This window comes from Dendropsophus ebraccatus, chromosome 4, assembly GCF_027789765.1.
Source record: "Dendropsophus ebraccatus isolate aDenEbr1 chromosome 4, aDenEbr1.pat, whole genome shotgun sequence".
NCBI lineage: Eukaryota > Metazoa > Chordata > Amphibia > Anura > Hylidae > Dendropsophus > Dendropsophus ebraccatus.
The window spans coordinates 78,009,963-78,026,501 of NC_091457.1; the positions used below are offsets into that span (position 1 = coordinate 78,009,963).

The 16,539-nt window shown below is 45.1% G+C and overlaps 1 protein-coding gene across 1 annotated transcript in view; it reads right to left on the bottom strand.

The window, feature by feature from the left end:
• LOC138789740 (blastomere cadherin-like) overlaps positions 1–16,302 on the bottom strand; it is a 31,492-nt gene extending 15,190 nt beyond the window's left edge. The window contains exon 1 of the mRNA XM_069968531.1: positions 16,220–16,302. Coding sequence (XP_069824632.1) covers positions 16,220–16,252 — 33 coding nt within the window. The 5' untranslated portion in view covers positions 16,253–16,302. The remainder of the gene's footprint in view (positions 1–16,219) is intronic.
• Positions 16,303–16,539: the final 237 nt, after the last annotated feature.

Sequence of the window (16,539 nt, forward strand, 5' to 3'; positions counted from 1 at the left end):
TCTCTACTTCTCTGAACTTCTTCTACCTCTCAGCACGCAACTCAGTCAGTACGACTGTACCCTCTTTCACACTTTCAGCACAGATCTGGTTACTAAAGTCCAAGGTATCTTATCAAGCCAAAAGCCTATTGTGTATCACTGTATCAAGTATTCCTGCAGTAAAGAAGAGTTTATTTATTGTAATGGGACTCTGTGATTCTTGTCCAAGCACCTACACAGTCATTGCATCTTCCTTGGGTCGACTCCCCTTTCTGTGGGTGGCGGTACCGATAGTCCGGGTGGGTCACGAGTCACGACTCTACTCCGGACCACCGTGATAAGCACCCAAGGGACCCCGGCAGGTTACTGACCACAGGGGAAAGGGTTTAGCCAGCCTCACCAAACTAAAAGCAGGTGTGCCATCATAACTGTGTGCCCAACCGGCACTGGCCTCACAACAGCATAACACCTAGCTGAGCTATTCCCCGACCAAGCACTACTGCAGTGGAGTCACACTTCACCATCTGGCAAATGACCGGTCGCTTCTCCCAGCTGGGCATCACCACATAGATGTTTATCAGATCATGCACCTATTTTAGTTGAATTACTCACAGGAAGGGAATGGAGCACTCACAATAAGTATAAATGCACAGTGGATAAAAATGATTCAAGATAAAAATAGAAGAAAAAAAAGATTAAAAAGATTTGGGATATTAATCAGGACACTACATATTGTCTGGGACACAATTAAGACTTTGTATTAGAGGCAAATATGGGGCTATAAGTCGAATTAAAGGGGTTATCCAGCGCTAAAAAAACATGGCCACTTATCCCCCTCTCTTGTCTCCAGTTTAGGTGTGGTTTGCAATTAAGCTCCATTTCCTTCAGTGGAACTGAGTTTGATAACCCACCCAATCTGGAGACAAGAGAGGGGGAAAAGTGGCCATGTTTTCGTAGCGCTGGATAACCCCTTTAAGAAGGGGTTTTGTAAAAAGGAGATTGAACTAACAACTATGGTTGAGGGTTAGAGGAAGAATATTAGCAGACACCAGGTAGAAAGCAGACTTAGAGAAGGTCAGGACTGCACTGAAGGTGTATTTATTAGAAAAACACATAACCAGTTAGCATTTTGGGGGGAGGGGGGGGGGAGGATCAGGGAAGCCAAATGGAGGACTAATGACCCTAATTAAAAGCCAGCTGGAAAAAAAGAGATATACGGGCAAACAAGAGGAGAGATGGGAAAGTTGTAAGTCAAGTAGATGCATTAACTTGGCCCCACGGAGGGATAATAATAATAATAATAATAATGATAATATTTATTTGTATAGTGCCAACAGATTCTGCAGTGCAAGGGAGGGATGGCCTTCTATATGAAATTTATAGGGTTTACAGAGAGGTACTAATTTATTTATATTAGGCTCTTTGTGAGGTAACAGCGAGAAAAAAAACTCCCGGAGTCCATGGAGGAGGCAACAATAATATTGTTGCCTCAAGCTGCGTTTACACGTAACGATTATCGTGCGAATTTGTGCGATAACGGTCGAATTCGAACGATAATCGTAGGTGTAAACGCAGCGAAAGATCGAACAACGCACGATAAATCGTACATTTTGATCTTTCATCAGGTCATCAAATTGTCGTTCATCGTACGCAAAGAATTCGCAAATCGTGAGATAGGCTTAAACGATCACAAAACGATCGCAGTGCGAATATTCGTACGATATATCGTACCATCTAAACGCTGATCGTTATAAAAAAAAAAATCATAAATCCGACATCGCTAATCGTACGATCGGGCCAATAATCGTTACGTGTAAACGCAGCATAAGCCAGGAAAGGATAGGACTTTAGTAGAATCATATTGGCATCTACAAATATATCAAATGATCAAATAAGTGCTCGTCATGCATCTGGGGAAAATAATAGGAGACTTGGTATAGGGCATCCAGGGTGGTTTCATACCACGAAGAATGGCAAAGTTCAGCAGTAGAAGATTGTTTGTTAAAAGAAAAGTGAACATTTTTATTTTAGTATTGTATTGCTCCCAAAAAGTTACACAAATCACCAATATACACTTATTACGGGAAATACACATAAAGTGCTTTTTCCACTGCACTTACTACTGCATCAAGGCTTTACTTCCTAGATAAAATGGTGATGTCACAACCCGACTCCCAGAGCTGTGCGGGCTGTGGCTGCCGGACTTCTCCTTTAATATACAAATGGTAAAGGAAATTGGTTCCCACTCCATCCTACCCTTGGACACCATTATGCCTTCCACAGGGTGGAGTGTAAATATCTTTGGGAAGTGTTAAGATGTTTTGGTATTTGAGAGGGATTTATAGACATGGTTCAACTGCTTTATACAAATGTGAGGGCCTTGGTGATGGTAAACAGAAAACAATCAGAATTATTTGGGCTAAGCAAAGGTTGTTCCCTCTCCCCTCCACTCTTCGCTTTTGGGATAGAACCCCTAGCCATAATGATTAGAGCTGATCCAGATATTGAGGCCTTTAAGCGAGGGGTGAAGGGGACAGGATAAAATTGGACAAGTGGACAACTTGCTGCTATATGTGAAAAACCCAATGGTGGTAATGGGTATGTACTCAGGCGTAAAAACAAACTGGGCCAAGTTGACCTTAATGCCATGGATCAGAATTATTCTTTGTCATTTCCACCCTTACGGACTCTAGAGGTGGGGAGCAGTTTCACTTATCTGGGCATTTAGGAATCCAGGAAGATTGGAGACTTTAATGATCAAAATACACTGATCAAAAAAATTAAAGGGAACACTTAAACAACACAATATAATTCCCAGGGGATCAAACTCCCTGTGAAATCAAACTGTCCACTTAGGAAGCAACACTGATTAACATGCTGTCGTGTTTCCAGCAGCACAGTCTAGATCTACTGTGCAGCTCCCTGACCATACCAGCCACGGCTGCAGCAGCAGCAGCTTTACGGAGAGCTGTGACTAGTCACAAACTGCCCCTCTCCTGGCCTTGCATGGCGTAATAAAACACCTCTTTTTTCCTTTGTAAAGCTACTACTGCAACTGTGGCTGGTATGCTCCGCAAGTTGCACAGTAGATCTACACTGTGCTGCTGGGAACCATATCAGCACAATTGTGCTGATTGGTTCCCTTTAACCCCTTCAGGACCAGGCTAATTTTCATTTTTGGCCCTTTCGTTTTTTCCTCCTTGTGCTTAAAAGACCATAGCAGTTGCATTTTTACACCTACAGACCCACAAGAGCCCTTATTTTTTGCGTCACTAATTGTACTTTGCAATGACAGGCTGAATTTTTGCTTAATTAAAAATTATATGCATGTCAGGATGGTATCTCTGCAGAGCATTATGCGCCCCTCGGCTCGTGCTGTTCGGCCGAGAAGGCACTGATTTTCTTGTATCCTGTTTCTGTGTTTTGTTTGCAGTGTGTGAACACTGGTTTATATGCTCACCTTTGTTGGGAGACACACCCGACTTCACCTGCTGAATTCTGTCTGGCCATGTCATGGTTAATCTGTGTTTGGGTTCTGCTGTGACTGACAGGTCATCCTGCCAGTGGATCTGTCTTGTTCTCAGGTGTCTGTGCTTGGAGATCAGGGGGATGGTCCAATTACGTTCTGGACCAGAATCCTGGCCTCCTATATATACAAACCCAGTCTGTGCTCTCATTGCCGGATATTGAGCTTGTCTCTGCCTGGTTCTGGGTCTCTTGCTCTGTTTTTTCTGACTCTTCTGCTTTGTATTTCTGACCAGCCCTGCTAGCTGCCTGCCCTGACCATATTGCCTGTTTATAGACCTTGCTTCTTGGATTGTGTTTTTGTACTGCGCTGCCAGACTGTTGTGACCTGGATTCCTGACCATTCTTTATTGTGTTTTGTCTGTCTGTCTTGTCCTTGTGTCCCACCTAGCCAGCGCAGGGACTGCCGCCCAGTTGCTCGCCGCCATTTTAGGGCGGATTGTGGCAAATAGGTAGAGGACAGTGGGCGGGGCTGAGCTTAGGGCTCACTGTTTGTCTTGTCCTGCTGTCCGGTTCCTAACAGAATATCCGGCCTTACTTTTTTTTTCTTTCTCTTCTCTCTCTCCACCTTGCTATGGACCCCATGAAAGCTCTGGTTGAGCAAATGCAAAGTCTCAACCAGCTTGTTCTGGACCTTGCGCAACGGGTGCAGCAGGTAGAGTCTTTCCTGGGCCAAAATGCCATGCTATCTGCTGCTGTTCCCCCAGAACCTCCAGTGCAGCTTCCTGATAGGTTCAAGGGTGAGAGAAGGGCCTTTCGAATCTTCAGAGAGGGATGTAAGTTGTTTTTCAGACTTTGTCCCCGGTCCTCTGGGGATGAGAGCCAGAGAGTGGGCATTATAATGTCACTCTTACAAGGACCTCCGCAGGAGTGGGCCTTTTCTTTGCCTCCAGATGCCACTGAATTGTCTTCTGTGGATCAGTTTTTCTCCGCATTGGAATTACTGTATGATGACCCTGACAGGGCAGCAGCAGCTGAGAGGCAGTTGACAGTTTTGAGACAGGGCAAGCGACCGGTGGAGGAGTATTGTGCAGAGTTCCGCCAGTGGTGCGTTCCATCCGGATGGAACGATCCTGCGCTTAGATGCAAATTTAAGCAGGGGTTGTCTGATGGCATTAAGGATGCCTGGACAGGACACCCAGATCCTTCCACCCTAAAGCAGGCCATGAATTTGGCTATTCGTATAGACCGCAGGCTCCGTGACAGACATAGGGAGAAAGTAGGCTCTGACCCTTCTAAGACCTCTGTCCCCTGCTCTGTCAAACACTCTGTTGTTATCCCTGATATACATGAGGACGAGCCCATGCAGCTGGGACTATTGGACGCCAGGACCAGGCGAGAACACCGGAGAGACAACGGTCTGTGTTATTACTGTGGTGACAGTAGCCACTTCATCAGTTTCTGCCACAAGCGTCCCAAGCGGCAAGAAAACCTGCACCCAGATCATCGGCGTTCAGGTGACTCCCAGGAAGGTCATTTGGGCGCACAGGTACCCTCCGGCGAAATAAACATTGCTAGTTCTACTGTAACTGATTTGCCTGTATCTGATGCCAATTTATCATGTTCTTCTGCTCGTCCTGTCAGTAAGCCTGTTCTCCATGCCATGGACTCTTCTTCTGATGAATGGGAGTCAGATGGCAATCTTCTAAGTGAAGTTGAGTCCTGTGAGGGTCCTGAGGCCCCTCGTAAAAGGGGGGGTACTGTCAGGATGGTATCTCTGCAGAGCATTATGCGCCCCTCGGCTCGTGCTGTTCGGCCGAGAAGGCACTGATTTTCTTGTATCCTGTTTCTGTGTTTTGTTTGCAGTGTGTGAACACTGGTTTATATGCTCACCTTTGTTGGGAGACACACCCGACTTCACCTGCTGAATTCTGTCTGGCCATGTCATGGTTAATCTGTGTTTGGGTTCTGCTGTGACTGACAGGTCATCCTGCCAGTGGATCTGTCTTGTTCTCAGGTGTCTGTGCTTGGAGATCAGGGGGATGGTCCAATTACGTTCTGGACCAGAATCCTGGCCTCCTATATATACAAACCCAGTCTGTGCTCTCATTGCCGGATATTGAGCTTGTCTCTGCCTGGTTCTGGGTCTCTTGCTCTGTTTTTTCTGACTCTTCTGCTTTGTATTTCTGACCAGCCCTGCTAGCTGCCTGCCCTGACCATATTGCCTGTTTATAGACCTTGCTTCTTGAATTGTGTTTTTGTACTGCGCTGCCAGACTGTTGTGACCTGGATTCCTGACCATTCTTTATTGTGTTTTGTCTGTCTGTCTTGTCCTTGTGTCCCACCTAGCCAGCGCAGGGACTGCCGCCCAGTTGCTCGCCGCCATTTTAGGGCGGATTGTGGCAAAAAGGTAGAGGACAGTGGGCGGGGCTGAGCTTAGGGCTCACTGTTTGTCTTGTCCTGCTGTCCGGTTCCTAACAATGCATGGTGAAATTGAAAAAAAACCACAATTCTTTTTCTTTGGGGGGCTTCGTTTTTACGCCGTGTGTCCTATGGAAAACTGTTATATATGTTCCTCAAGTCGTTACGATTACAACGATATGTAACATGTATAACTTTTATTGTATCTGTAAAAAATTCAAACCATTGTTAACAAATATATGTTCCTTAAAATCGCTCCATTCCCAGGCTTACAGCGCTTTTATCCTTTGGTCTATGGTTCTGTGTCAGGTGTCATTTTTCATGCCATGATGTGTTCTTTCTATCGATACCTTGATTGCGCATATGCGACTTTTTGATCGCTTTTTATTACAATTTTTTGGGATTTGATGCGACCAAAAATGTGCAATTTTGCACTTTGGGATTTTTTTGCGCTTACGCCGTTTACTGTACGAGATCAGGAATATGATAAATTAATATTTTGGTCGATTACGCACGCGGCGATACCAAACATGTTAATTTATTTATTTTTATTTATAAAATAGGAAAAGGGGGGTGATTCACACTTTTATTAGGGGAGGGGGCTTTTTATTAATAATAACACTTTATTTTTAACTTTTACACTTATACTAGAGGCCCCCCTGGGGGACTTCTAGTCTGAGTACTCTGCTCTCTCATATAGATCTATGCTGCACTCGATTGCTTCCGGCTGCTGAAGCCAGTCCCGGCACCCAAGACTGCGGCGGTTCAGAGTGGGGTCGTCACGCGGGGACCCCACCCATGCGAGGACGTACAGTTATGTCCTCTTGCGGGAAAGGGTTAAGGCATTGGGCAAAAGAGTGGAGGAGGAAAGAGGAGATATCTTTGGCTTGCTTGAATCTGGGAAGCTGGAGAAAGGAGTATGGGTCATGGTTAAGGGCCCTATTCCTCGGGACGATTATTGTTCGTACAATCGTTAAATCGTTTGGAACTAAGCGATAATTGTTCGGTTGAATAGCAGTTAACAATTAAACTACGCCACTTGTTTTGCCCGCAGGCTAATACCAAACTTGCCCAAAGGTAAAACGTAACTTTTAATTTTTAATCATAAAATTTTTTTAACTTTGTGATTTGTGTATATACAGTGTGATTAAAATGGCTGTGTTCACAAATTCTGGGTTGTATATATGTATTTGTAGTTATAGTAAATTTATTAAGTACTATAAAAGTGGCTTATCGCAAGGGGTGAGGTTCTTTCACCTCTAACTCCTATTACCTTTTTGTATATACAGTAGCCACTTGTACGCGAAATGATAGTACCAGAAACACGTGGTGTGTGCTCATCAATGGATATTGTATGGCAGAGTCACAAACCGCGATAGGGAGTAGTCTGCTACCGCACTGATAGCCGCACTGCAGCTGCGGTTTATTAACGGCTTGTGCGTTTTCAACTTGCAGATATAGTTTGCAGATATAGTTTGAAATATCGCACTAGTGCTACCATTTACCAGTTTAGTGTGCTCAGCAGGCTACAATGGATTGCAGATTACAGCTGGAATGGTGCACTAATATAGTGTCATCTCGGTAAATGATATCAACACAATGTAGACCCTGCAGGTCAGCAGATAGACGGTCTCACATTCTGTGATATACGGGGGCTCGGTGGCCGATTCCCGCTATCCTCGTACCGCCGCTTAAACTAGTCCGGCCGGACCTAGCCTGTAGCGGTCAGTCACGATAGGAGGACTTCTACCGGGACACTGACACTATGACTGGTATTCTTGCTTAATACTCCCGCATATAACTAAACATTGTCTCAATACACCCTGCTAGATGGAACACTAGTCAGATTAAAAGTCCATGCCTTTCCCTAACTAGTTTAGAATATGAAGGAAGCGCTACCACTGCGCATGTCATAGGACTTAGTTTTTCTACGGATAAAGATTTGGAAGTTGCGTATGTACAGATGTTTAGACTGCATCAGTAAGGGGATAATTTGTCCCGCGCATATTATTTGACTTAGAATGTGACAGGAGCGCTATCGCAGCGCATGTCATGAAATATAGCTTTACAGTGAACCGGGATTTGGAAGATGCGTCTATATGAATGTTTTAGACTGCATACAAAAGATTCCTATTCATATGCCACAAGGGTAAGCAAAAATTTTTTTCCTAAAAATGCAGTCATAAATTGAAAATAGATGTAATAATTGTGAATTTGGAGGGATATAGCCCGGAGAGGGAGCCACTGGGCGCTGGTATTGCGCGGGGGTGGATGTTTACACGAATCTCCGGGTTTGAATGTGGGAGGATGATACGATAAGGAGTACGTAGTTGGATTTATGGATTCTGACCTTACACTGTATTGTAGATCACTTCTTTTTCTTATGTTTATAGAAACGGAGTAAATGTAAATCCTTCGTTGAGGCCGCTAGGTGATAAGGTTTGTAATCGGTAGATCCATTTGGCCTCGGCTTGGAGCAGTTTGCTGTCTAAATCTCCTTTCCTTGGTCCGAGGCGTATCATTTGGATCCCCCAGAAGGTGAGTCCTTTCGAGTCGCCATTGTGACAATCGTTAATATGTCTGGCTATGCTCGTGTCAGTCTTCGTTCTTATATTACTTAAGTGGGATCCGATGCGGTTTTTAAACTGCTGTATGGTTTTTCCAATATACATTAAACCGCAGGGACATTTGGCTCCATAGACTAATCCTCTTGTCTGGCAGTTTATGAATTCCCTTATGTTGTAAGTTTTATTGCCACTAGAACTGGTGTAGGTTTTGGTTTTTGGTAAAAATTTGCAGTAGGTACATGTTCCACATGGGTATGATCCTACTATATTGGACTTAAGCCATGTGCTGGTCGATGTTGTTGTATCTGTTGTAGAAAAATAACTGTGGACTAAATGGTCCCGAAGATTTTTCCCTCGTCTGTAAGTGATGCTGGGTGTATTCGACAGGACGTCCTTGAGGTCGGGGTCTGCTTGAAGTATAGGCCAATATTGTTTTATGGGTTCTCTGATTTTGAAATGGGCTACGTCAAAAGTTCCAATACAGCGGATGATTTGGTAGGTCGCTGGTGTCAAGGTGGTATTTCTGTACAGTAGGGTATTCCTGTCAGTATGTCGGGCTTTGTAAAAGGCACGATGTAACACTTTCTTGGGATAGCCTTTATTAATAAATCTCTGGTATAGAACGCTGCATTCTTCAAGAAAGGAGGCTTCGGTGGAGCAGTTTCTTCTGGCTCTTAAATACTGTCTCACCGGAATACCACGTTTAAGGGGGGCCGGGTGATAGCTTCCCCATTGTAGAAAGCTGTTTGTGGCAGTGGGTTTTCGAAATATCTTGGTGGTAAGATCTCCATTGGATTCAATAGTGATGGTAAGGTCGAGGAAATTGATACTTTGGACATGAATTTCGCTTGTGAGAACTAAGCCGATTTCGTTATCATTCAAATGGTTGACAAATTGGTTGAAAAGCGCTACATCTCCATCTCAGATGAGTAGGACATCATCGATGTAGCGCCCCCAAAAAAGTACGTGATCTGTAAATTTTTTTGTGTTTTCTGTGAATACCATGGTGGATTCCCACCAACCTAAATACAGGTTGGCGTACGTGGGTGCGCAGCTCGTGCCCATAGCAGTCCCTCTCTTCTGTAAGAAGAATTTTTTGTCAAATACAAAAAAATTATGCGTTAGGAGGAACTGTAATAGCTTGAGTACAAACTGACTATGTGGTATATAGGAATTACCTCTTGTGGATAGATAGGTGTCGACGGCGTGTAACCCATGCTCGTCTTTGATACTTGTATATAACGTTTCTACATCAAGACTGGCCAGAAAGACTCCTGAGGTAAATGATAATTCCTGAAGTTTTTTGACTGTGGCTGTCGTATCTTTAATGAATGATGGTAATGTTTCTACGAATGGGGAGATAACGTTATCGACGTATTTACTGATCCCTTCAGTCAAATTATTATTTCCTGAAACTATGGGACGTCCTGGTATTGGTGTTCTCTGTTTGTGGACTTTAGGAAGTGCATAGAAGGTTGCCAAAGTAGGGGTGGGATTATAAATGGCTTTAAATTCTAGGTCAGTCAAAAGGTTACTATTCTTTGCTTCCGTGAGTATTGTTTTCAGTTCGGTAGAGAAAGGTCTAGTGGGGTCAACCTTTAGGATTTCGTATGTTTCTTCGTCCATCAATAATCTTAGGCACATTTGCCTATAATCTTCTTTATCCATGATTACAAGATTACCCCCTTTGTCCGATGGTTTAATCTCTATGTCAAGATTTTTTGCCAGTTGGTGGAGGGCTTGATTTTCTTGGTGGCTAAAGTTAGTGTTGTGTTTCGTGATTTTACAGTCAATCTTTTTTATGTCATTACAAACTAGATTGACAAACTTATCAATATTGTGAAATGTGACAAGTTACGGTGTGAAAACAGATTTTGGTCTTAAGTTGGTGGCAGGTGCTGTGAATGGCCTAATCCCAGTCTCATTTTCAGTTTGCAAGTCGAAGAGGGTTTCAATAGCTTCTCTTTCTTTTTGGGAAAGTTACGCTGGATTAGACTGTCTATGCTTGTAAAATTTATGCAGCGCCAATTTTCTCGCAAAAAGGTGGATATCCTTGATCCAATTGAACTCGTCGAATGGAGGAATAGGGGTAAATGATAGTCCCCTTTCAAGTAGTTGGATCTCTGTTTCGGATAGACAGGTTTTGGATAAATTCATAATCTGTGGTTTATTATCCTTCAGTTGCGGCGTTGCTTGTAAGCCCATTAGCTGCGATCTCTCAGTTGCGCCGGGCTTGGTATTCACAGAAAACACAAAAAATTTTAAAGATCACGTACTTTTTTGGGGGCGCTACATCGATGATGTCCTACTCATCTGGGATGGAGATGTAGCTCTTTTCAACCAATTTGTCAACCATTTGAATGATAACGAAATCGGCTTAGTTCTCACAAGCGAAATTCATGTCCAAAGTATCAATTTCCTCGACCTTACCATCACTATTGAATCCAATGGAGATCTTACCACCAAGATATTTCGAAAACCCACTGCCACAAACAGCTTTCTACAATGGGGAAGCTATCACCCGGCCCCCCTTAAACGTGGTATTCCGGTGGGACAGTATTTAAGAGCCAGAAGAAACTGCTCCACCGAAGCCTCCTTTCTTGAAGAATGCAGCGTTCTATACCAGAGATTTATTAATAAAGGCTATCCCAAGAAAGTGTTACATCGTGCCTTTTACAAAGCCCGACATACTGACAGGAATACCCTACTGTACAGAAATACCACCTTGACACCAGCGACCTACCAAATCATCCGCTGTATTGGAACTTTTGACGTAGCCCATTTCAAAATCAGAAAAACCATAAAACAATATTGGCCTATACTTCAAGCAGACCCCGACCTCAAGGACGTCCTGTCGAATACACCCAGCATCACTTACAGACGAGGGAAAAATCTTCGGGACCATTTAGTCCACAGTAATTTTTCCACAACAGATACAACAACATCGACCAGCACATGGCTTAAGTCCAATATAGTAGGATCATACCCATGTGGAACATGTACCTACTCACTGGCGGAACTACCGCCGTAGCGGCCGCTACGGGGCCCCGCCGTATCGGGGGCCCGTGGCGCGGGCCCCCGGAGCTCATAGCCTGTAGCACCCGGCGGCCGAGCAGGCCTCCCGGGTGCTACAGCTGTTTGGGGTCCAGGCAGTGGCCACAAAGGGGGGCCCGCGGTTCCGGCGCGCAGGGAGCTCTGGGATGCGAGCGCTGCCGGGGATAAGACGCGACACCCCCGGCAGCCGCGCAGCAGCCGGGGACAGATCGAAGGAGTGAGGATCGACGTGGGAGCGTGTTGTCAGGTGAGTTAAGTTTTGTTTTTTTATCAGCCTGCAGGGTGGGGGGAAAGAGGGGGGCATCTATGAGGGTGGGGGGAAAGAGGGGGGCATCTATGAGGGTGGGGGGAAAGAGGGGGCCATCTATGAGGGTGGGGGGAAGGAGGGGGCCATCTATGAGGGTGGGGGGAAAGAGGGGGGCATCTATGAGGGTGGGGGGAAAGAGGGGGCCATCTATGAGGGTGGGGGGAAGGAGGGGGCCATCTATGAGGGTGGGGGGAAGGAGGGGGCCATCTATGAGGGTGGGGGGGGGAAAGAGGGGGCCATCTATGAGGGTGGGGGGGGGGAAAGAGGGGGCATCTATGAGGGTGGGGGGAAGGAGGGGGCCATCTATGAGGGTGGGGGGGGAAAGAGGGGGCATCTATGAGGGGGGGGAAAGAGGGGGCATCTATGAGGGTGGGGGGAAGGAGGGGGGCATCTATGAGGGTAGGGGGAAAGGTGGCATCTATGAGGGTAGGGATGAAAGAGGGGGCATCTATGAGGGAGGGGGGAAGGGGACCATCTATGAGGGAGGGGGGAAGGGGACCATCTATAAGGGAGGGGGAAGGGGGCCATCTATAAGGGAGGGTGGGGGGAGAGGGGGCCATCTATAAGGGAGGGTGGGGGGAGAGGGGGCCATCTATAAGGGAGGGTGGGGGGAGAGGGGGTCATCTATAAGGGAGGGTGGGGGGAGAGGGGGCCATCTATAAGGGAGGGTGGGGGGAGAGGGGACCATCCATAAGGGAGGGTGGGGGGAAAGGGGGCCATCTATAAGGAGGGGGGAGAGGAGGCCATCTATAAGGGAGGGGGTAGAGGAGGCCATCTATATGGAGGGGGAGAGGAGGCCATCTATAAGGGAGGGTGGGGGGAGAGGGGGCCATCTATAAGGAGGGCAACATGGGGGTAGAGGGGCCATCTATTTGGGGGGGGCAACATAGGGGGAGAGGGAATACACAGAGGGGGGCATATATTATTAGGGGGTCACATAGAGTCAGGGCTACCCACTAAATGAGGGTGTAAAGGGGACAGTACAGATGTGCAGTGTGTATAGAGATGAGGATGGTGCCAGAGTGAGGAGTCTAATATGTCTGTCTGGCAGATTCTGTGGATTCGTGGCTCGGAGAAGTTCTCATAATAGCCCAGGATGGATGGAGAAGATGAAAAGGAAAGAACTCCGATCAGAGAAGACGTCCCCTGTGAGTCACTTAATATAACTGTACTGTAATTTATATGGTGTACAGAACCTGTGTAGAGCTGAGTGTGTTTATGGCGTAGTGGTCGATTGAGGGGGTTGGGGCCCCAATCAAAAGTTTGCTATGGGGCCCAGCCATTTCTAGTTACGCCCCTGTACCTACTGCAAATTTTTACCAAAAACGAAAACCTACACCAGTTCTAGTGGCAATAAAACTTACAACATAAGGGAATTCATAAACTGTCAGACAAGAGGATTAGTCTATGGAGCCAAATGTCCCTGCGGTTTAATGTATATTGGAAAAACCATACAGCAGTTTAAAAACCGCATCGGATCCCACTTAAGTAATATAAGAACGAAGACTGACACGAGCATAGCCAGACATATTAACGATTGTCACAATGGCGACTCGAAAGGACTCACCTTCTGGGGGATCCAAATGATACGCCTCGGACCAAGGAAAGGAGATTTAGACAGCAAACTGCTCCAAGCCGAGGCCAAATGGATCTACCGATTACAAACCTTATCACCTAGCGGCCTCAACGAAGGATTTACATTTACTCCGTTTCTATAAACATAAGAAAAAAAAGTGATCTACAATACAGTGTAAGGTCAGAATCCATAAATCCAACTACATACTCCTTATCGTATCATCCTCCCACATTCAAACCCGGAGATTCGTGTAAACATCCACCCCCACGCAATACCAGCGCCCAGTGGCCCCCTCTCCGGGCTATATCCCTCCAAATTCACAATTATTACATCTATTTTCAATTTATCACTGCATTTTTAGGAAAAAATTTTTTGCTTACCCTTGTGGCATATGAATAGGAACCTTTTGTATGCAGTCTAAAACATTCATATAGACGCTTCTGTCAAATCCCGGTTCACTGTAAAGCTATATTTCATGACATGCGCTGCGATAGCGCTCCTGTCACATTCTAAGTCAAATAATATGCGCGGGACAAATTATCCCCTTACTGATGCAGTCTAAACATCTGTACAGACACAACTTCCAAATCTTTATCCGTCGAAAAACTAAGTCCTATGACATGCGCAGTGGTAGCGCTTCCTTCATATTCTAAGTCGAAGTCCAGAATCATGCGCATAAGAATATTGCATCCCTAAAATAAACTAAGTCCACAAGCATGCGCAAATGAACAATCAACGGACAATGGGGAGTTTACTAATACTCACCCGCCATTTTCCATATTCAAATCAAAGCATAATACACCAATCACACACCATAGGGGAGGAACTTGATACGCAAATGGACTAGGATAGGTTAATTACCTCTGACCACAGCGAAGTCTCCGGTACCCAACGTATAAAAAGAACACCGGAATCCCGCCCGCCATCGCCAATATCTTTGATAAAGTCGGGGTCCCCTTCGAAACTAGTTAGGGAAAGGCATGGACTTTTAATCTGACTAGTGTTCCATCTAGCAGGGTGTATTGAGACAATGTGTAGTTATATGCTGGAGTATTAAGCAAGAATACCAGTCATAGTGTCAGTGTCCCGGTAGAAGTCCTCCTATCGTGACTGACCGCTACAGGCTAGGTCCGGCCGGACTAGTTTAAGCGGCGGTACGAGGATAGCGGGAATCAGCCACCGAGCCCCCGTATATCACAGAATGTGAGACCGTCTATCTGCTGACCTGCAGGGTCTACATTGTGTTGATATCATTTACCGAGATGACACTATATTAGTGCACCATTCCAGCTGTAATCTGCAATCCATTGTAGCCTGCTGAGCACACTAAACTGGTAAATGGTAGCACTAGTGCGATATTTCAAACTATATCTGCAAACTATATCTGCAAGTTGAAAACGCACAAGCCGTTAATAAACCGCAGCTGCAGTGCGGCTATCAGTGCGGTAGCGGACTACTCCCTATCGCGGTTTGTGACTCTGCCATACAATATCCATTGATGAGCACACACCACGTGTTTCTGGTACTATCATTTCGCGTACAAGTGGCTACTGTATATACAAAAAGGTAATAGGAGTTAGAGGTGAAAGAACCTCACCCCTTGCGATAAGCCACTTTTATAGTACTTAATAAATTTACTATAACTACAAATACATATATACAAGCCAGAACTTGTGAACACAGCCATTTTAATCACACTGTATATACACAAATCACAAAGTTAAAAAGTTTTTATGAATAAAAATTAAAAGTTACGTTTTACCTTTGGGCAAGTTTGGTATTAGCCTGCGGGCAAAACAAGTGATTTAATCAATACCTCCCACAAGGTTGGGATCTCTATCCCTAACAATTAAACTACGAACAAGAAATCGTTGATTGCTTAATGAGACCTCGACCTATTTTTATCGTTGCTCATTCACAAATCGTTCGCATGGAATAAGACATCGTTTGCAGTAGCGACGAACGCAATAGCGACAACAAGACGACCGCAATAACGATCATAAGTAGCGACCATCGTTCTGTGTAATTGGGTGAACGATTTCAGGTAGTTTGAGAAGAAGATGATGTGCCCCACCCCTCCACTTGGCCAACAGGGGGGTGAGTTAAAGGAGCATGACATTTAGAGTTATGTTGAATTGTTTAATAAGGAATATATGTATGGATTTTATATGGTGATTTGTAAAACAAATAAAAAGGTTAAAAAAATTCATGTGCTCTTATAGGTTAGGACATAGCACTGCCAGTGAAGGCTGTGTTGAAAGGTCAGTATGATAACCCTACTACATTAGAATGTGTATTTCAGTATATTGTTGAATTGTAAGCACTTGTGATCCGCTCCTGATTACTGTGGCGCTATCTACATAAAGATTGTGTTCCATGTGAAATAATGTTATATGTGGAAAAGGCCTCTAGATGGCAGCAGACTCAACATTTTTAATTCTTGTGACCTCTGAAATCCCATTTTCTTCTCGAGCAATGCTGAAAGCTATCCCCAATCCACAAAAGAATGCCTGTTTGGCCAGGGCTTCATACACTCTCTATCTGACTTACAAACATGCTACAAACAATGATGCAGTTAACCTCCTGATATTACTGGTGGCTGAGTATGTTAAAGGCTATGTGGCCTCCTGCACCACTTGTACCCAAATCAATGCTTCCCATTTAAATCCTGGCTATGAAGGCTTCTTTTTGGTGGACTGGGAGGGCTTTGGTCCTAAGGAAAAATCCTTGGAGCTTGACAGTAACGTCCTGTAATGTAAATTGCTAAGAAGATTTCGACAGGCAGGGGGGGGTATTGTCACAGCTGCATCAGTGTCCCATGCCTCCCGTGCCCCGTACCCACTCTCTTACCGTTTCTTCTGCAGTAGTTGTCAAAGCACACATGCCAGGGCTCAGTGCTGTTGCTCCTTCAGCCCCCCAGGCACCTCTCCCCGCTCAGGTCTCTGGCTTTCCTTCCCGGCGTGTCACCACCTCCTAATATGCGTGCACAACGTCTTCTATAGATTTAAAGGGCCATTGCACCCTTAAAGAACAACTTCGGCCAAAAGTATTTTTTAATATGTTATTGGTTTACTTATGGAAAGTTAGACAAATTCCTAATGTACATTAATTATGGGAAATGCACATATACTGCTATTTCCCTTAATTTAGTAGATCATGGAGACTTCAAA